General features: G+C 37.2%; 1 protein-coding gene across 2 annotated transcripts in view; it reads right to left on the bottom strand.

Moving 5' to 3' along the window:
- Positions 1-16417, bottom strand: part of SHPRH (SNF2 histone linker PHD RING helicase) — a 74764-nt gene that overhangs the window by 56942 nt on the left and 1405 nt on the right. The window contains exons 2-10 of one of the 2 annotated variants that reach the window (XM_058667351.1): positions 14236-14365; positions 12103-12321; positions 9441-9519; positions 8693-8843; positions 7177-7285; positions 6386-6642; positions 3694-4332; positions 1681-1932; positions 834-912 (exon numbers count right to left, since the gene is read on the bottom strand). In XM_058667351.1, the coding sequence (XP_058523334.1) occupies positions 834-912; positions 1681-1932; positions 3694-4332; positions 6386-6642; positions 7177-7285; positions 8693-8843; positions 9441-9519; positions 12103-12321; positions 14236-14365 (1915 nt within the window). Of the gene's footprint in view, positions 1-833; positions 913-1680; positions 1933-3693; positions 4333-6385; positions 6643-7176; positions 7286-8692; positions 8844-9440; positions 9520-12102; positions 12427-14235; positions 14366-16417 lie in introns of those variants that run through there. The other variant, XM_058667332.1, reaches the window with a different exon arrangement.

The following is a 16417-nucleotide window of genomic DNA, read 5'->3' as shown; positions in this document are numbered from 1 at the left end:
ACAGAAGGGTACATTCTAAAGTCATGGGCCCTGGGGTGAGTGGAACAGGCAATTTTTTGATTTGGCTTTTAAGTAAATTGGTAAGATATTAGCCTGTCTGCAGAAACATACAAAAGGCCTAGCAAAATCAAAACATCCTACCCTTATGTCCTTGATCCAAATGTGGCTAACTTGTGACTGAAAAGATCTCTAAGTTGCTGCTAATTAATAAATCATCATTCTTAAATGAGGTGGAAAGGTGCGGTTTGCTCCCAAGGTGGCATTTAATCATGTGTGGAGTCATTTGTGGGTATCAGAACTGCAGGAGTGCCAACAGCATCTAGCAGAAAACAGCTGAAGTAATTTTGAGACTTTCTTTTTTTTATACCCTTGCATCTGTCTTTTGTTCTGAATGCACCTACATATCTGTCATTTTGGAAATTCCTAAGTGTGTGAGTAGACCGTTAAATTTGGTCTTTTATGAATTGGTAATAATTTATGAATGTGCAGCTAATTGTAATGTTAAATTATGTATTTAAATATATACATAAAAGCTTCTTTGAAAAGTTCTATTCTTTCTTGAGTAAGTTCTACAGCTCTCCTTTGTTTCTGGTCTTTGTTTTATACCAACTACTTTGAAATTCTAAGTTCAATTTTGTCTAATTTAAAAAACACTACATATATCTACCATAATTTATACAAACAGAACCACCTGAGTCTCATGTAAAAATATGCTTGAAAATGATTAAGGATCCACTGTAAATTCAAACATTAAGCACAACAGTATTTTTTTCTCAAAAGAAAAAAATTCCACCTTAGTAATACAGAAAACATGCAAGGAAGCCACACATTACCCTCCAATCCTCTCTGAACTGGAGTGCCACTGACACACCATCGGTTAATCCCAGTCAAACGCCGGGCCATTTCAGCAGCCTGTGAGAGAAACATGAAATAGAGTAAGAAAAAAAGACACAGGGAATGCAGTAATTAGATGTTCAATTAGTCATGAAAAAGTACACTAAAAGCTTCACTTGAGCTGAGACAGTTAGTTCTATTGTGCGGTGATTCTGTAGTTTGTCACATGCAATAGGGTATTTCCCAATACAGTGTTCTCCTGAGTAGAAGCTGCCGTGTGCTATCCAGAGGCAGTACAACCATGAAGAATCCCCCAAGAACATCCCCTACATCGCTTTATTCTCCAGATGTAAACCACTGCATCAAGAAATATGAGTCATAAACTCAGTGCAAGTAATAAGTCAAACAAGACAAACAATATGACAAAGGCTGTATGGAAATTTTAGCTCTCAAAATGGCATTTTCTGTTACCCCTTAACTCTGATTTAAACAAAAATAAACTAAAGCCGTCTCTGATTTAAAGCTAGGGTTTAAAGAAACTCTACATGATTAACTTTCTAATTAGCAGAAATGCTTTTAAAAGTCCTTAAATTCAGGTTACACTGATCTTTACCACATGAAAACTGATACCTGATTCAAATATACAACAGCACTGATCACACAACAATGATTCAGCGATAATGAAAAAATTTCCAAAGCATTATACAAGTAATCATACAAGAGAAAAGCAATGCAGTATTGAATAACAAACTTTTGAGCAACATTAATGTTTCAGGTTAACTACTCAAGTCACTCTAATCCCATTCCCCTTTTTTCTACTCAAGAAGATTGTGCAAAACCTCTCACTTTTACTGTAGGACACTCAACCATCTGAGCTTCATCCAGGCAGATCCTCCACCACTCCACAGCCACCAGGGGGCTGGGAATGGCCATGTAGCGCTTCTGGTTGCGCAGACGACGTCCATCCTCACTGTTGCTATGAGGAATATCGACGTAGTTTAGTTCCGAACGAAGAACGTCATAGGTAATGATAACTATATCCTGTTCGGCCAAAAAATCAGGCTGTAAAAAACCATGTTTCTTCACTCCTTGATACACCTAGGAAACAACCAGCAAGAGGGACAGGACGGAGAGTTTCAGGATGCTTTTCAATCTGTATACAATGAGATCTATGAATTTTTCACCATATATATATATATATTCAAACCATACATGTGTGTATGTGTGTGTTTATGTATGTATGTATATACACACACATTCAAAACAAAAACATGCTGTGATTGATGTGGCTGTTATGAAATGATGTCAATCCGAAAAATAGTTAAAAAAAAATGTTCTAGATATGAGAAAAAAAAATGTCTTTGGTATTTTGAGATTGCAATAAGCTTGTAAATTGCTTTAAGTACGATGGGTATTTTGATATTAATACTTTCAATATACAGGAATTTGATTTTAACAGATAATTTTGTACTATGAATGTTTACTGTTAGTACCAGGTGTGAAATACGGCTTTTTGTTATTGTTATACTTTTGTTTTCAAAAGATTAATTTTTCTGGCCGAAAGTCTTAATTATTTTAGAGGTAATCTGTGACTACTTTGCCATGTGTGTGTTTTTCCTTTCTTCCTGCGTGTTCCATGAGGAAGATATTCTGACTTTGTAGATGAAACATGCTTATGCTTTATTGTACAAGAAGTCTTATGTTTTTAAAGCAAATAAAGGTGTTTAAAAAAAAACAAAAACAAGGCTCATTAAAGACAAATGAAATGCTTGAAACCTTACCAAGCCCTTCCTACTACCTTAAAAACACAGATCCTAAATATTTTTAGCTAAAGACATGGTTCAGCGTGGAATATTAGCAACATAAATACTGAAAAACTTGCAACAGAAGTAAAAGTGACAGCATCGCAGTACAAAGACCAATTGTGAGGCTGAGAAGTTGAGTTTTCAAGAAGAGTGGAAATTTAGGCTTATGATGAATAACGTTTCACAGGTGGAAGAAAAGGAGAAGAATGACTGGTAGATAAGATGGATGAAACCAGCGGCAGGTGTTCAAGCACAGCATGAAAAAGAACAAGAGCCATTGCACACAAAATGGTCTTACATTTCAGATACTACGTTATCTACTGTTTCCAAACTTCAGCAATTCTATTAACAGATGTTATTTAAAAATGTCAAGTAGCTTAGTCAAAAGTGATAGAGCTAAAACCAGGATCTGTCTATCCACACAAAACAACTTTTAAAAATGTTATTTTACTTTTTACTGTATTCTTCATGCTAATGAGTGCTTAAAACAAACTGGTTTTGGTAATATTTAAGCAGAAAGGAAGAGCAAAAGATGTGAACCTAATGAGTTAATAAACGCATTTTATCTCATTTTATCTACACAAATCTGTAATAAGATTCTACTTTTAGCAGTAAGTACAGTTTGTGATAGAAAATAGGCGCTCAATCAGTAACTGTTGAATAAGCTCCTATTTAACCAATACAGCAATTGGAATTTGAGAGGATGACTGGAGTTAAGGAGTGGCAAACCAATCACGCAGCCACAAGCACAAGTGCTCTCAGGGTTGCATTTTTCTCAGAGTATAAGGCTTACATACCAAGACTTTCTTACGTCACCAACGACTTTTTTCAAAACTTTCATATATTTATACTCCAACTGCTTGAACATCTGAAATTCTGACATCACAATAAAATAATATTCTCTTACTCTCAATTTCCTCCTCAAGCTCTGATCTAATGTCATTTTAACATTACATTAATTTCTAAGGTAAACAACAAAGCAACAGACTATAAAATCTACTATGAAGAAGCAAAACCTTACACGTCTCTACCACTCACTACCTAACTGCCTTACCAAGACGCGAAGGGATGATGATTTCACGTGCCTATTGATTTCTTCCACCCACTGGTGACAGATAGAGCTTGGCGAGATGATCAGAGTTGCTCTTGAAGATACTGGTTCCATTGCAACCAGGCAGTGGGGACAGTAAAAAGGCTTAATTTTGAGATTCTTCTCTTCGTAATTCACACATTTTGCATGTTGCCACAGGCGGCAGCGCAGGCACTGAACACGCGCCTTGCAGTCTGTTTGGTTCAGTTCACCACAGATGCACTCGAAGCGATAGTCAGAGGCTTCTGGGGGCCCCTGGCTATCAGAGTGTGGCCCGGCACTGCCGGCAGGGGCTGGAAACGCACTTTCTTCCTTTGTTTCACAAGTACTCTCAGACATGGTCACATCCATTATCCCAGAGTCACTGGTTGCTGGACCGTCATCTTGGGAATTGGGACTGAATTTAGGCTGGCTTTTTCTTTTTTGTGTGCAGAAAATAGGCTTTTTTCTCAACTTATTATAGTTCTTCCTGGCTTTATAATAATAATAATAAGGATCATCATCATCATCATCAGAGGTGTTTGATGGCAAATATTCAGAATCTGTGTCCTTGTTCCCTGATTTTCTGGTTTCTTTCTGATGTTTTTTTGGACTTCCTATTACCTATGGGAAAGTATCCATTAATGTATTTCAATAAATCACACTTATGAAATAAAATTCCTGACAATGTACACACTTATCAAAGTCCATTTTTTTTTTTTTTTTTTGCTATTTTTTTTCCTCTCAGGAGATTCATTCTCGATTATGTGGATACCAATACGGCCTTTCTACTAACTCTCCCTAAAGTCTGTAAGCTACAACAAAAGATAAGTTTCTAGTACTACATATACATGATTGGGAGAGAATAAAGACTAGAAATATGGGACAAGTATTTTGGAGCAGTGAGTTAAACCACTCTCTCCAGCACCCACATCCTACATGAGAACCGGTTTGTTCTGGCTGCTCCACTTTGGAAAGCAGTGGACCAGAGCCGGAGCGCTTGGGCCAAGGCTCCCCTGGTGGGATGAGCAGTGGACCAGAGCCGGAGCGCTTGGGCCAAGGTTCGCTCCCCTGGCGGGAGATTTAGACGAAGCTACAGGCTTTGGCCTGATCCAGCCCTGACAACTGTGATCATTTCGGGAGTGAAAGAAATGATGGAAGATCTCTCCATCTCTCCTCTCCGTAACTGTCTTTCAAAGGAAAATAAACTAAAAAAAAAGGTGGAATAATTGATATTTTAGCAGACTCTCCTGAAATTAATAAAAGACTCATAGTTTAAATAAATATATTAACTATGGCAACTACAAGATAGTACTAAATGATAGTACTGAAGAAAAGTAAATGTTAATATAGAAGTTACTGTAACTAATTCTAAATTTATTTTATCCTTCCCATTTCTATCTGTGTCCCTTCTTACAATAACTTATTCAATGTCAAGTCTATGGAAGGTGCTGTGTTGAAAGCTGGGAATACAAATCTGAGGAGTATTTAGGCCCTAATCTCAATAAGGCTTTGGACAGTAAACACTCCAAATGATGCTATGGGAATTCCCAAGAGAGACATATAACAGAGGGGAGTGGTGTGCAGGTAGATTAGAACTAGATTCTTCCAGGGGCTGGTGCTGTGGCACAACAATAAAGTCACTACCAATGATGTTGGTGTCCCACATAGGCACAGGTTCAAGTCCCAACTGCTGCTTTTCCTATTCAGCTCCCTACGGCACCGGGTAAAGCAGCAGAGAATGGCCCAAGTCCTTGGTCCCCTGTACACACATGGGAAACCCAGAGGAAGTTCCTGGCTCCAGATCTGTCCAGCCTCAGCTGTTGTGGCCACTCAAGTAGTAAATCAGAGGATGGAAGTTCTCTCTCTGTAACTCTGCCTTTTAAATAAATGAATAAATCTTAAAAAGAAAAAAGATACAGACTCTTCCAAGTGCTATCAAAAATGGGGTCAGAGAAATGGGAACACCTGCTACACGAGCAATAGCACTGATAAGAGATTTGTCTTTTCTGGTGGCAGTAGGATTACTAAAGCTCAGAAGTACACTGCCTTGGATTATACAGGAGATTCCTAACTCCAGAAAACAAACGCTTTTGGTCTGCTGCTTCTCTCTCAGCAGCCAAGCTGGCACTCCACACCTTGGCTTAGGGTCATTATTTTTCTGTTTACATGTGCAAATACTATACATTTTTTCCTAAATGTAAAACAACACTACTGGCTGAAGGAAGCAACTTTATAGTGAAACATAAAAATATGTTAAGATGACATGGAGAACATGAGAATCTACACAAAACATTGAATTACACCTGACAATGTAAGGTATTAATATTTTTAAAGCATGAAACAAACTTTCAAAGTAGTAAAGGTAGCACAAAGAGAATAGGGAAGTTATCTTAAACTCTGTAATATGCTGAACCAACTCATTTTAGAATCTACTCAGCAAACATTATATACTGTTACATACTTACACTCCTTTTTAAATCTATTGGTAACCAGAGTAAAGTTTCTGCTCCTCTGGAGTTTAGATTCAAAAAGTAGAAAAGTCATAACCATAAAAATGCCTTTCTTAACCAGTTTGTTGTTTTGCTCTATGTATTAAGAATTTCTGTGTTGAGAGGACTTATCAAGTTATTCGTATGATGTATCACTTACAGAAACTTAGTCAAAGCTCCGTTACCTGTTTTTTTGTTTTATCCCATGTATTGTCTTCCTTGTAATTCTTTCCCAATGTAAAAGTTCCAGAAAAACCATGACCTTTAATCTGTCTCACAAGACCTTCAAAAATCAAACTTTTCAGCATCCGCTTCAGAAGACTCCTATTCCGTTGCACGTCATATTTGTACATTGAACTGACATACTTGTAGATGGAAACAATAGAAACGCCTCTTTTCCCATTCATTTCTTTCACAGCTGTCAGAATCATCACACGGGTAGCTAAATGCAAAGAATATGCTATCTTGGTCACAAGAATTACAACAAAAGGCAAGCAGAAACCCACTGCTGACCTGCACTGAGGCCCAAGTCTGAAAAGAAGCCAAGAACTTATTGCAGTAAAGTACCATTCTGAAGAACATGTAACAGCTATTTATCTCAACACATTAAATAACAAATTACTACAGATCTGTGCCAATTTGTTTATATTACAGACATTCAAAATGAAAGAAAGAAAACTCATAATTCTTCTTCTATGTGCTAGTTAGTAGGGAAAATATTCATTTGTTCACACAATATGAAGTAGCTATGCTCAGTTTAAATCGTACCTAAGGAAATCTTTAACAAGTGAGCAAGTACTGCCTACATCAAGCTAAAGAAAAGAAAAAATCTTTACTTTTGCTAAGGTTATTAACTGGATCTATTTATACAAACCATTGTAAAAACAATTATAAAAATAGTAAGATCTCACTAAGGACTGCAAGCACTGACTAAAAGGCCACGGGAAGAAGGTAAGTGAAGAGCCGTCATACTTACGGGGACAATGAACTTTTTCTTTTGATTCAAACTCCATAGTCCGGGTTCCAACATCTTTTGCCTCTCCTCCAAAGCAATGTGATGGAACAAAATAATTTACTACTTTTCCCTAATAGAAACAACAATCAGCAGTCACATAGTGTTAGGCTTTAAATGTTCCTAAGTATTTATTAAATCAACCTTCATGCTTAATTTATATACATGCTTAATTTTTTACTTCACAATTTATGATATTACTTCTTAAAATTGTGCATTACCAAAAACTAAAGTACAGATCTTCTAAAAAGGTAACTTTCTAAAGGATACTGAAATGTAACCTGAACCACTGAATCTACACTAATACTGAAATTTTCTCACGCATTAAAATATGGCAAGAGGAGGAAATCTCAAAAGGAAGTTACTGGAAGTAAAACCTACACTCTCCCAGGCCAGCATGGTAGGGAAACATGCTATTAGTCTACCTGTGGTGCCAGCATCCCATGGTGGGCACCAGTTGGCGACCCAGCTATTCCACTTCTGATCCAGCTCAAGGCTTGTGCACTGGGAAAGCAGTCAAGGATAGCTCAACTCCTTCGGCCCCTGTACCAACATAGGAGATCCCAAAGAGACTCCTGGATTCAAGCTGCCTCAGCTCTGGCCACTGCGACCACTTGGGCAGTGAACCAGAGAATGGAAGACCTACCTTCTCTGTCACTATGCATTTCAAAAAAAAAAAAAGAGAGATAAAATCTTTAAAAAAGAAAAAAGAAAAAAAACAAAAAAAAGTTACTTTTTTATTTAAGCCAGAAGGGCTGACTATAAAATTTTAACCCAGCAAAAATTCAGAGAATCACAAATGCCGAGAGCCTGTTGGGCACTAGGCAGAACTAATTATCGTTAACATTCTTAACCAGTGCCCTCATTTCAGCATACTCTAATGTGCTGATTTTAGAGTTCATCATTGAAAATCATATGCTATGAACAAGACTCAGTGATTTCTAAAATTTTTTTCTAGACTCTATATTTTATGTGTTTAATTAAACACAAATATACATTTGAGGGAAAGGACTTAGATTTCGTTTCAACTAACCTATTCACTAAGCTATGTACACTTTAATAAGGCTTCAATTTATTTGATTCTAGGATTCACATTTCCAGATTTGTATGGTAGTTTTTTGAAAAGTTCCAAAAAAACCAACTAATGGCAACCTGGGCACTTTTTATAGTGACAGAACACACTAGGAGTCCACGGTACTTTTGTAAAGCAGTGTCTCTACCAACTACTAGGAGAATTGCTAAGTGACTACTATACAGGCCCTTCCAACTATAGTGACTTACAGTTAGTCACTATAATTAAAATCCCTGCTGGGTCACAAACATCCCATTCAATGACTACCTGAAGTTAACCACTAATGTCAATCATCAGCTGTAGAGTGAACAGAAAGTACTGATTAAAGTGCCACGCGAATGTTCCCAATATGATGGTTTCTGAGAACACATGTCCTCTGCTTCCCATGCCCTGTAGTACTCCTCCTACCTCGGGAAGAGTGAGAGCATCTTGTTTAACATCTTGTCGAGTATGTGTCAGAATCAGAGCCAAAACTTCCACTGTCTTCCCGAGACCCATCTCATCTGCTAAAATTCCACCAAGCAACTGTGGCCCAGAATTTGGGAACTCACGGATAATGCTAAAAGCAAAAACAAGAAAAACACATCCAGCAATACAAATAACAATTATTCTGTTTCTAATGAACACTGTAAGAAAAGCATGAAAGTCAAGGTTTATTGAAATTACATTTTAGAGTGAAAACTTCAAATCCTTGATCATGAAATTATGAAATCCAATAATCAAAACACAGCCTGAATTAACAACTAAGTCTTCAGTAACTAAAAAGAAACTATCTACTCCCTATCTATGACCTTTATGAACCTGAAAATAAAATGTAAAGGCAATGTGATTTATTATGTAGACTGATTCGTAAATCTGTTTTATAATATAAATAGACAAGCAAAAAATCAAAAAACCAGCTCTTAATAAGTGAGATCACATTTTTTCTTATGCTATTCTCTCTTTAATCCTGATAACCAAGCACTTTACATTTGATATTCACTATTTAGTGAAAAATGATCTGATACAAAGTCTATTTTATTTATAAGAATGTTTAACAAAGATCTAAACATCCCTTTTGAGGTATTGCTAAAGTTAAAGCCATGCAACCAGTGTCACAGAGTTGTTCATTTCATTTATATTTTACATCAAGCATATAAAGAAATGTTTGTCTTACCAGCCTGTATAAGGGTTATAGTATATTTTCCAACAGTCTGATGTAATAATTTCCCGCCATAAGAAGTGCAGAGCATGTTCTAAAGAAAAATACAGCCATTGAAACAAGGTTATAATTGTTTACTATAAGATAATGCCTTTATCACAGAAGTAAGTGAAAAGGATACCCAGGGATACTGACTCAGGAGACCCACCATAGTGTTGAAATGTTTCATTCAGAAAAGCTACCCACTGACACAGGGTAAAAAGTTAAGGAGTACTTTCAGTTTTTTCCTTCTAATGTTATTCTTCAGCACTCTTTGCACTGGGAATATATGTTATAAGCAATTTAAGACAGAAAAGCAAAGCATGGTGAATTACAGATTATTCACTGGAAATGAAAACTGAACCAATAATCAATTCTTCCTCAATAAAGAAGGTATTCTTTTCTAACCCTTCAGTAATTAGCATGAAGTCTTTAATATAACATTTGCCAGTGGAAAAAGTCAGTCAACAGACATGACCACTTATATTGGTCTGAAAGTGAAGCAAAAGGTTATTTTAACTCAGAAAAAAATACTAAAACTCCTAATACTGAAGTACTGAATCCATTTCCATTTCCACCACAAACTTAAAATATCTTTCACCCTAATATTTTAATTAGTTTCCATCAACTGTCCAATAAGATAGATGTCTCCATGTGGTATTTTGATGCCTTTATAGATATTAAGAATCATAGAAACAGAACAAATGCTAAATAACAGATGAGGATTTAATAAAAAATTAATCTGCAGATTAGAACGAGTGAATCACTTGTACATGTAGTATTGCTAGTTTTTTCTTAAGATATATTTTATTTTTTATTGGAAAGTCAGATATTCAGAGAGGAGGAGAGACAGATAGGAAGATCTTCTGTCCACTGATTCACTGCCCAAGTGGTTGCAATGGCCAAAGCTAAGCTAACATGAAACCAGGAGCCCAGAGCTTCTTCCGGGTCTCCAACACAGGTATAGAGTTCCAAAGCTTTGGGCCGTATTTGACTGCTTTCCCAGGCCACCAGCAGGGAGCTGGATGGGAAGCAGGGCTGCTGGGATTAGAACCGGTGCCCATATGGGATCCCGGTGCATTCAAAGCAAGGACTTTAGCCGCTAGGCCACTGTGCCAGGCCCACAATTTTAAATTTTCATTAGTTATATTGTAAAAAGAAAAAAACAATGAAATTATTTTTCATAGTGTATTTACTTTAATATAAATATTGTTTTGGTTTAATCAGTAAAAATATTTTAAAGAGGTATTTAAAAATTTCCTTTGTTGGCACTATTGGAAAAGCAGTGTATATTTAAACTCACACTACATCTCAATTTGGATGACCATAGTTTAGGCCTCACAAGCCAAATGTGACGACTGGCTACCTTGCAGCCAGTCTAGTCTTGTCTTAATTTGGTTGTTAATTATACTGGAACAACTTTTTTCAAAACTCATCAGTGTCTTTATAACCAGCACACTTCATCTTAGATAAGGCATGTCTTTATAAAATTCCTTAACTAAACTAAATAAATTTCATTTTGGAGGAAAAATAATCCAGCTTTTCGGGATTTTCAATGAGATAGCAATTTCTCCAATAATAATTACAAGATTAAGAGATGAACTGATCGATTAAGAACCTTAGCAACAGCAACCAACTCCAACAGATGGATGTGTCTGGAGGCGACATTATGTGGAATGTGGATACAAGTGAGAGACAAGACAGCAGAGACAACAGGAGAAAAGGACAGGGAGGGGCAGCGGGTAAGACACTAATTTGGTGATATTTTAAGGATTTGCTATGTTCTAAAAGCCATTACTATAGATTTTTATGCCTTTAAAGTAGCCTTCATCTTTCAATGAAATACATGGAAATAGTAACAAATGGTAAGATATATGGGACTTAGTTCACAATAGGAGTAACAGAAACAATGAACGAAATAATATTGCAAAATAATATTGCCTATGGATTGATACTTACTATTCAAATGGAACGTTAAATAAAAATAACATCTTTTCAATAGGAGAATAGAATACATGGGCGAAGCAAGTTATTTGTAGTAAAAATAAAAATTTATATATAGGTAGAATGGAAAATACTTGTAATTTGGAATCACTCCCTAGAATAATGTAAAAAAACCTCATCTTGTGTCTACTCCTGTGAAGATAAAGTAGTAAATATCTTGCACGATATACTTTTATGCAAACACTCAACAGGTGACATTTCATTCCTGTTTATCCCGTGAAGCAAATGCAAACGTAGGAGATCTGGGTAGGTAATACCGAAGTCCCCCACTTCGATTGACTGCTATGGGTAACTAACAAGCTGCATCAAATTGTGAAGAGCTTCTAGCACATGATTGCTTCACTGCCACCTCTTCAGGCTATAAAAGCAATTCTCAGCTGGAAAAACACGTGAATAAATTTGCTGGTTTTTAAAAAGTCCAATCAAGGTAGGCTTTATCAGGAAAAAATGCCTTAAACATTTATCAATCAGGACATTTACAAATGAATTCTTCTGGATTTTAATTTTGGAGGATTCAACAATAATACCCATTCTAATCTATCTTTTCAATATGCTTTACTGATCAATTTCCCCATCTTCAATCTTGCTCCTATAATCCCCTAATCCATTTTGTGTTTACACAGTTGATACTTGCCATCAGCAGGAGTGTTTCTGACACGCTCCTGTTGCAGCATCCACTTGACAGCCTCTCTCTGGTAGGGTCTTAACACAGGGTTCAAGGCAGGATGCTGGACATCCACCTGGACAGACCGTGCTTCTTGCTGATGTGTTTGCTTCACAAAGTGGTAGAGTTCATCGATGTCTTGTCCCTCTGGCTCACTCTCTGAATTGTCCTCATCCTCTTCCAGCACATCTGTATATCCAACAACAAATTGATTCAAAACCCAATTCATCTTTTGTAACTACAAGAAATTCTTATTCTAAGAAAACACCATGCATTTATTCAAGTCAGGGGCCTTGCTCAAAAGGCCTTATTCTTCATACATCTGTTCTTTCAGATATTTTGTTTTTGCTTTCCTTGGCTAGAAATTACTTTTTCCTCTATGTTTGTACAACTTTTCCTCCTCGAGACAGAGCAGCATCCTGTGATCTGCCTGGTACTACCATGGCTCAAGTCCAGCTGCTCCTACCTCGCTGAGAGCCGCACTGTCTGTTTTTACAGGCCCTCAGACACACATGGTTGGGCTCATGAAGAAAGTTAACAAATGTGTAAGGAACTGAAGAGGAACATCTTTCACAACTTACAAATGGATAACATTTAAATTTTATGTGTTGACATTTTACAAACCCCTATTTACATATAAATAGACAGATTGGGGCTGGTATTGTAGCACAGCAGGTAAAGCCTCATCCTACTCTCACAGTGTCTAACCACTCTGCTTTGAAACCAACTTTTTGCTGAAGTGCCCGAGTCCCTGTCATCTGCGTGGGAGAACAGGATGTAACTGGTGGCTTGTGGCTTCAGCGTAGCCTCGGCCACTGTGGATCATCTGTGGAATGAACTAGAAGAACGATGTGTCTCTCTGACCTTATAGCTTTCCAGTCAGTAACACTTGAAAAAAAAATAGCAAAATTTCCACTCTTTCTTATGCTACAAAGGACAGGCATTTGCTAGTACCAGCAGCAGCCAGCTAGGAAGTGCGTGCTTGGGCTCTAAGACAAATTTATAAACCTATCATATTCATGTGGTGAGTACAACTGCTCTGTAGAATACTTGGGCTTATTATAACATGAAAAAGGAAAAACTTCCAAGATAAATTTACAAATCCCTTTCAGCTGATTCCCTACTAAAAGGATTCATTACTTTAAAGTGAAAATGTGAACCATTTATTACTGAACTACTCTCAAAGAGGTCCATATATTTTTTAGGCCCTACCACATATGTTCTATAAATAAAAATTGTTCCAAAAAAAGAGTTTCATGAAACAAAAGAGGTATATCATGTAAAATTTTTAAAGGTTCATAATCAAGACCTAATTATAAATCTGAAGTTTTCCTTAGAAGTCACAGTCTAAAATTTTAAGTTGTTATTTTTGATAAAACATTGGAATTTTTATAACTTTAAACTCTAGCTATCACTAGAAGCATTTCTTCTTACCTGAAGCCAGAAATTTTCCTCACAGTATCTAGCTTGCAAAATGACTTTAAAATATTAGTGCTATAAACTCATGAATGCACCAAAGAAACAAATCAACAACCAAACTGAGAAACTGATCTTTCCAAATATTCCGACAAGAAAGTATTTAGAATTTGCACCTGAAATAACATCAACTGGCTAAGGGTAAGATTTGGAAACAACGTAGCTACTTTTCAGGGAGTGCGGACAAGCTGCACCAAAGCAGCCACTCTCCCCTGGTGACCACTGTCAGACACTTCTCTGAAACTGCAGTCCTGACCAAGGATTCAGAGTCACACAGTCTTTATGTTAACCACGCTCTTGCAGAGGACAGCAGGGTTAAGGCCAGTGAAGCAGCTCTGCCTGTGACAGAATTTTAGACAGGGCTAACACAAACATCCCAACCAGCTCAGACACCTTTGGACTGTGCTTTATGACTTATACAGTGATCCTGCAAGCATCTGTTGAATACTTACCAGAAGCTAAGTGCAGAGCTAAGCAAAAATAATAAAGAAACAAATTGTATTAAGAGACCATTTCAAATAAGTGTGATTTGCTAAACACTGAGTTTTATGGAGTTTTTAGTTTTATTACAGTGTTACTACCCTTCTTTTATGTAACAGCAATTTTAGAGTTTATGTTAAAAATTACCTGGAATCACAAAATTGTGTAACTTATCCATCACTCTTTTCATGAGTTGATTGAACTTTTTCATTCTTGAATTTGCATCACTGAAATAGTCTAGATTTGCTAGACCAGCTTCCAAAAGATAAATTTCAATCTGTAAATAAGCAACAAAAAACAATTTTCATTAAAATGTCATTCGTTAGGACGACATTGGAAAAAACACTCTTTAATGTCAGTTCCCAAAAGCATGCAGATTATTTCTCCACACACACTGAATCTTTACCTACCTACCATACTTTTGTACGTCTGTTCACTATTAACAGTAAATTCATTCTACAAATCCAAGTTCATCAGTTAACTGGGTTAAAAATACACATTTTCCCTGAAGATTGTGTACCACATGCTAGGATTCCTATACAGTTAGGTTTGGGAATACAAAATACTGGATCTAATACTAAGATGTATAGGGAAACAAGTATCTCGACTCTAGTAAAACAGCACAGTATGAATTTTTCAACTGAAATATTTGCATTTAAATATCAGCATGGATATTCAGGAGCTAAATCTACTTTAAAAAATGATTTATTGGGCCCGGCGGCGTGGTCTAGCGGCTAAAGTCCTCGCCTTGAAAGCCCCGGGATCCCATATGGGCGCCGGTTCTAATCCCGGCAGCTCCACTTCCCATCCAGCTCCCTGCTGTGGCCTGGGAAAGCAGTTGAGGACAGCCCAATGCGTTGGGACATTGCACCCGCGTGGGAGACCCGGAAGAGGTTCCAGGTTCCCAGCTTCAGATCCGCACATTGGCCCGTTGCGGCTCACTTGGGGAGTGAATCATCAGGCGGAAGATCTTCCTCTCTGTCTCTCCTCCTCTGTGTATATCTGGCTGTAATAAAATGAATAAATCTTTAAAAAAAAAAAGATTGATTGTTACCCAAATTTTCTTATTTTTTTTAAAAGCTCAATTGATGGACTGATCGATCGATTGATCAGGCCAACTTTTAGACAGAGGGGGAGATTTTCCAACCACTGGTTCACTTTTCACATGGCTGCAATGGCCAGGACTGGGCTAAGCCAAAAGGAGAAGCCAGGAGTTTCTGGAGGGAAAGCGGAACAATCAAGACAATCAGCACCCGCATGGGATGTGGAAGATTACCCCATTATGCCACAGTACCAATTCCCACCCCTTCAAAGTCTCCATTACACACGGGTACAAGTCTACATGATACGGCCTAGAAAGATTACTTTTAGATTTCCTATAGTAGATACTCAGTAAATATTAGTTTCTTTGATTTCCCCTGATTATACAGGACCTGCCTGTCTCCCTAATCAATGAAACTTCTGTGTTCTTTCACCAAAGAACAAAAATCTACTTGCATTACACAGGAGTCAGTGACAAAGATTTCATTATTTGTATTTGCACTCACCCAGAGACAGCACACTACACTGAGATTCAATGTTTAAATACTCTTGAAAATCAAGACCAGGATAAACAAAACAGATCAAGACTGCTCTTTATAAGGAAGGTAGACAGAACACAGACACACAAGCTACAAATTGTAACATAATTAACACTGACCCACAATTTTGGCATTCAATATCAATAAAAAGAGGGAGTGCTTCGTGACATAATTTCATTACCCAGGAAAAAATTCACTGCCTACTAATGCTCACTCCTCAGAAGCCTGTGAGGACTAAGACCCCAGACCTGGGAACTCAGTCTAGGTCTCCCATGTGGGCAGCAAGGACCCAGCCACTGGCCATCACCTGCTGTCCTCTTAGAGGTGATGAGTAGGACACTTCACTGGGAGTAGAGCTGGAATTCAAACCTAAGCACTCAATATTAGATGCAGGTATCCCACCAGAATCTCAACCATTAAAACAAGTCTTTCCTAAGCTATAAAACAAATCTGTGAATAAGAAGAATGTATACTGTTTATATTTCATACAGAAAGAAGCTGAAATTAGAGCACTTAAGTGATTCATAGAACGTTACACGGCAAGTGAGCAGCAAAGCCAGAAATTAATTCACTCATTCACTGATAATTTCTTAGATACCAAAAGTTGTCTAAACTAGGCTGTGAGGATAACAGATTTCATAGTCTAATAAGGGGGGGGTCTAAAATACAAATACACCATAGTGAATAAGGCAAAAATAAAAGCATGCGTTAGATACTGTGGGAAACAGTACATAAAACACTGCCCAGGA

The sequence above is a fragment of the Ochotona princeps genome, chromosome 1 (assembly GCF_030435755.1).
Source record: "Ochotona princeps isolate mOchPri1 chromosome 1, mOchPri1.hap1, whole genome shotgun sequence".
NCBI classification, from domain to species: domain Eukaryota; kingdom Metazoa; phylum Chordata; class Mammalia; order Lagomorpha; family Ochotonidae; genus Ochotona; species Ochotona princeps.
Note: the sequence above shows the minus strand (reverse complement) of the source record. Positions and strands in the feature narration are given on the sequence as shown.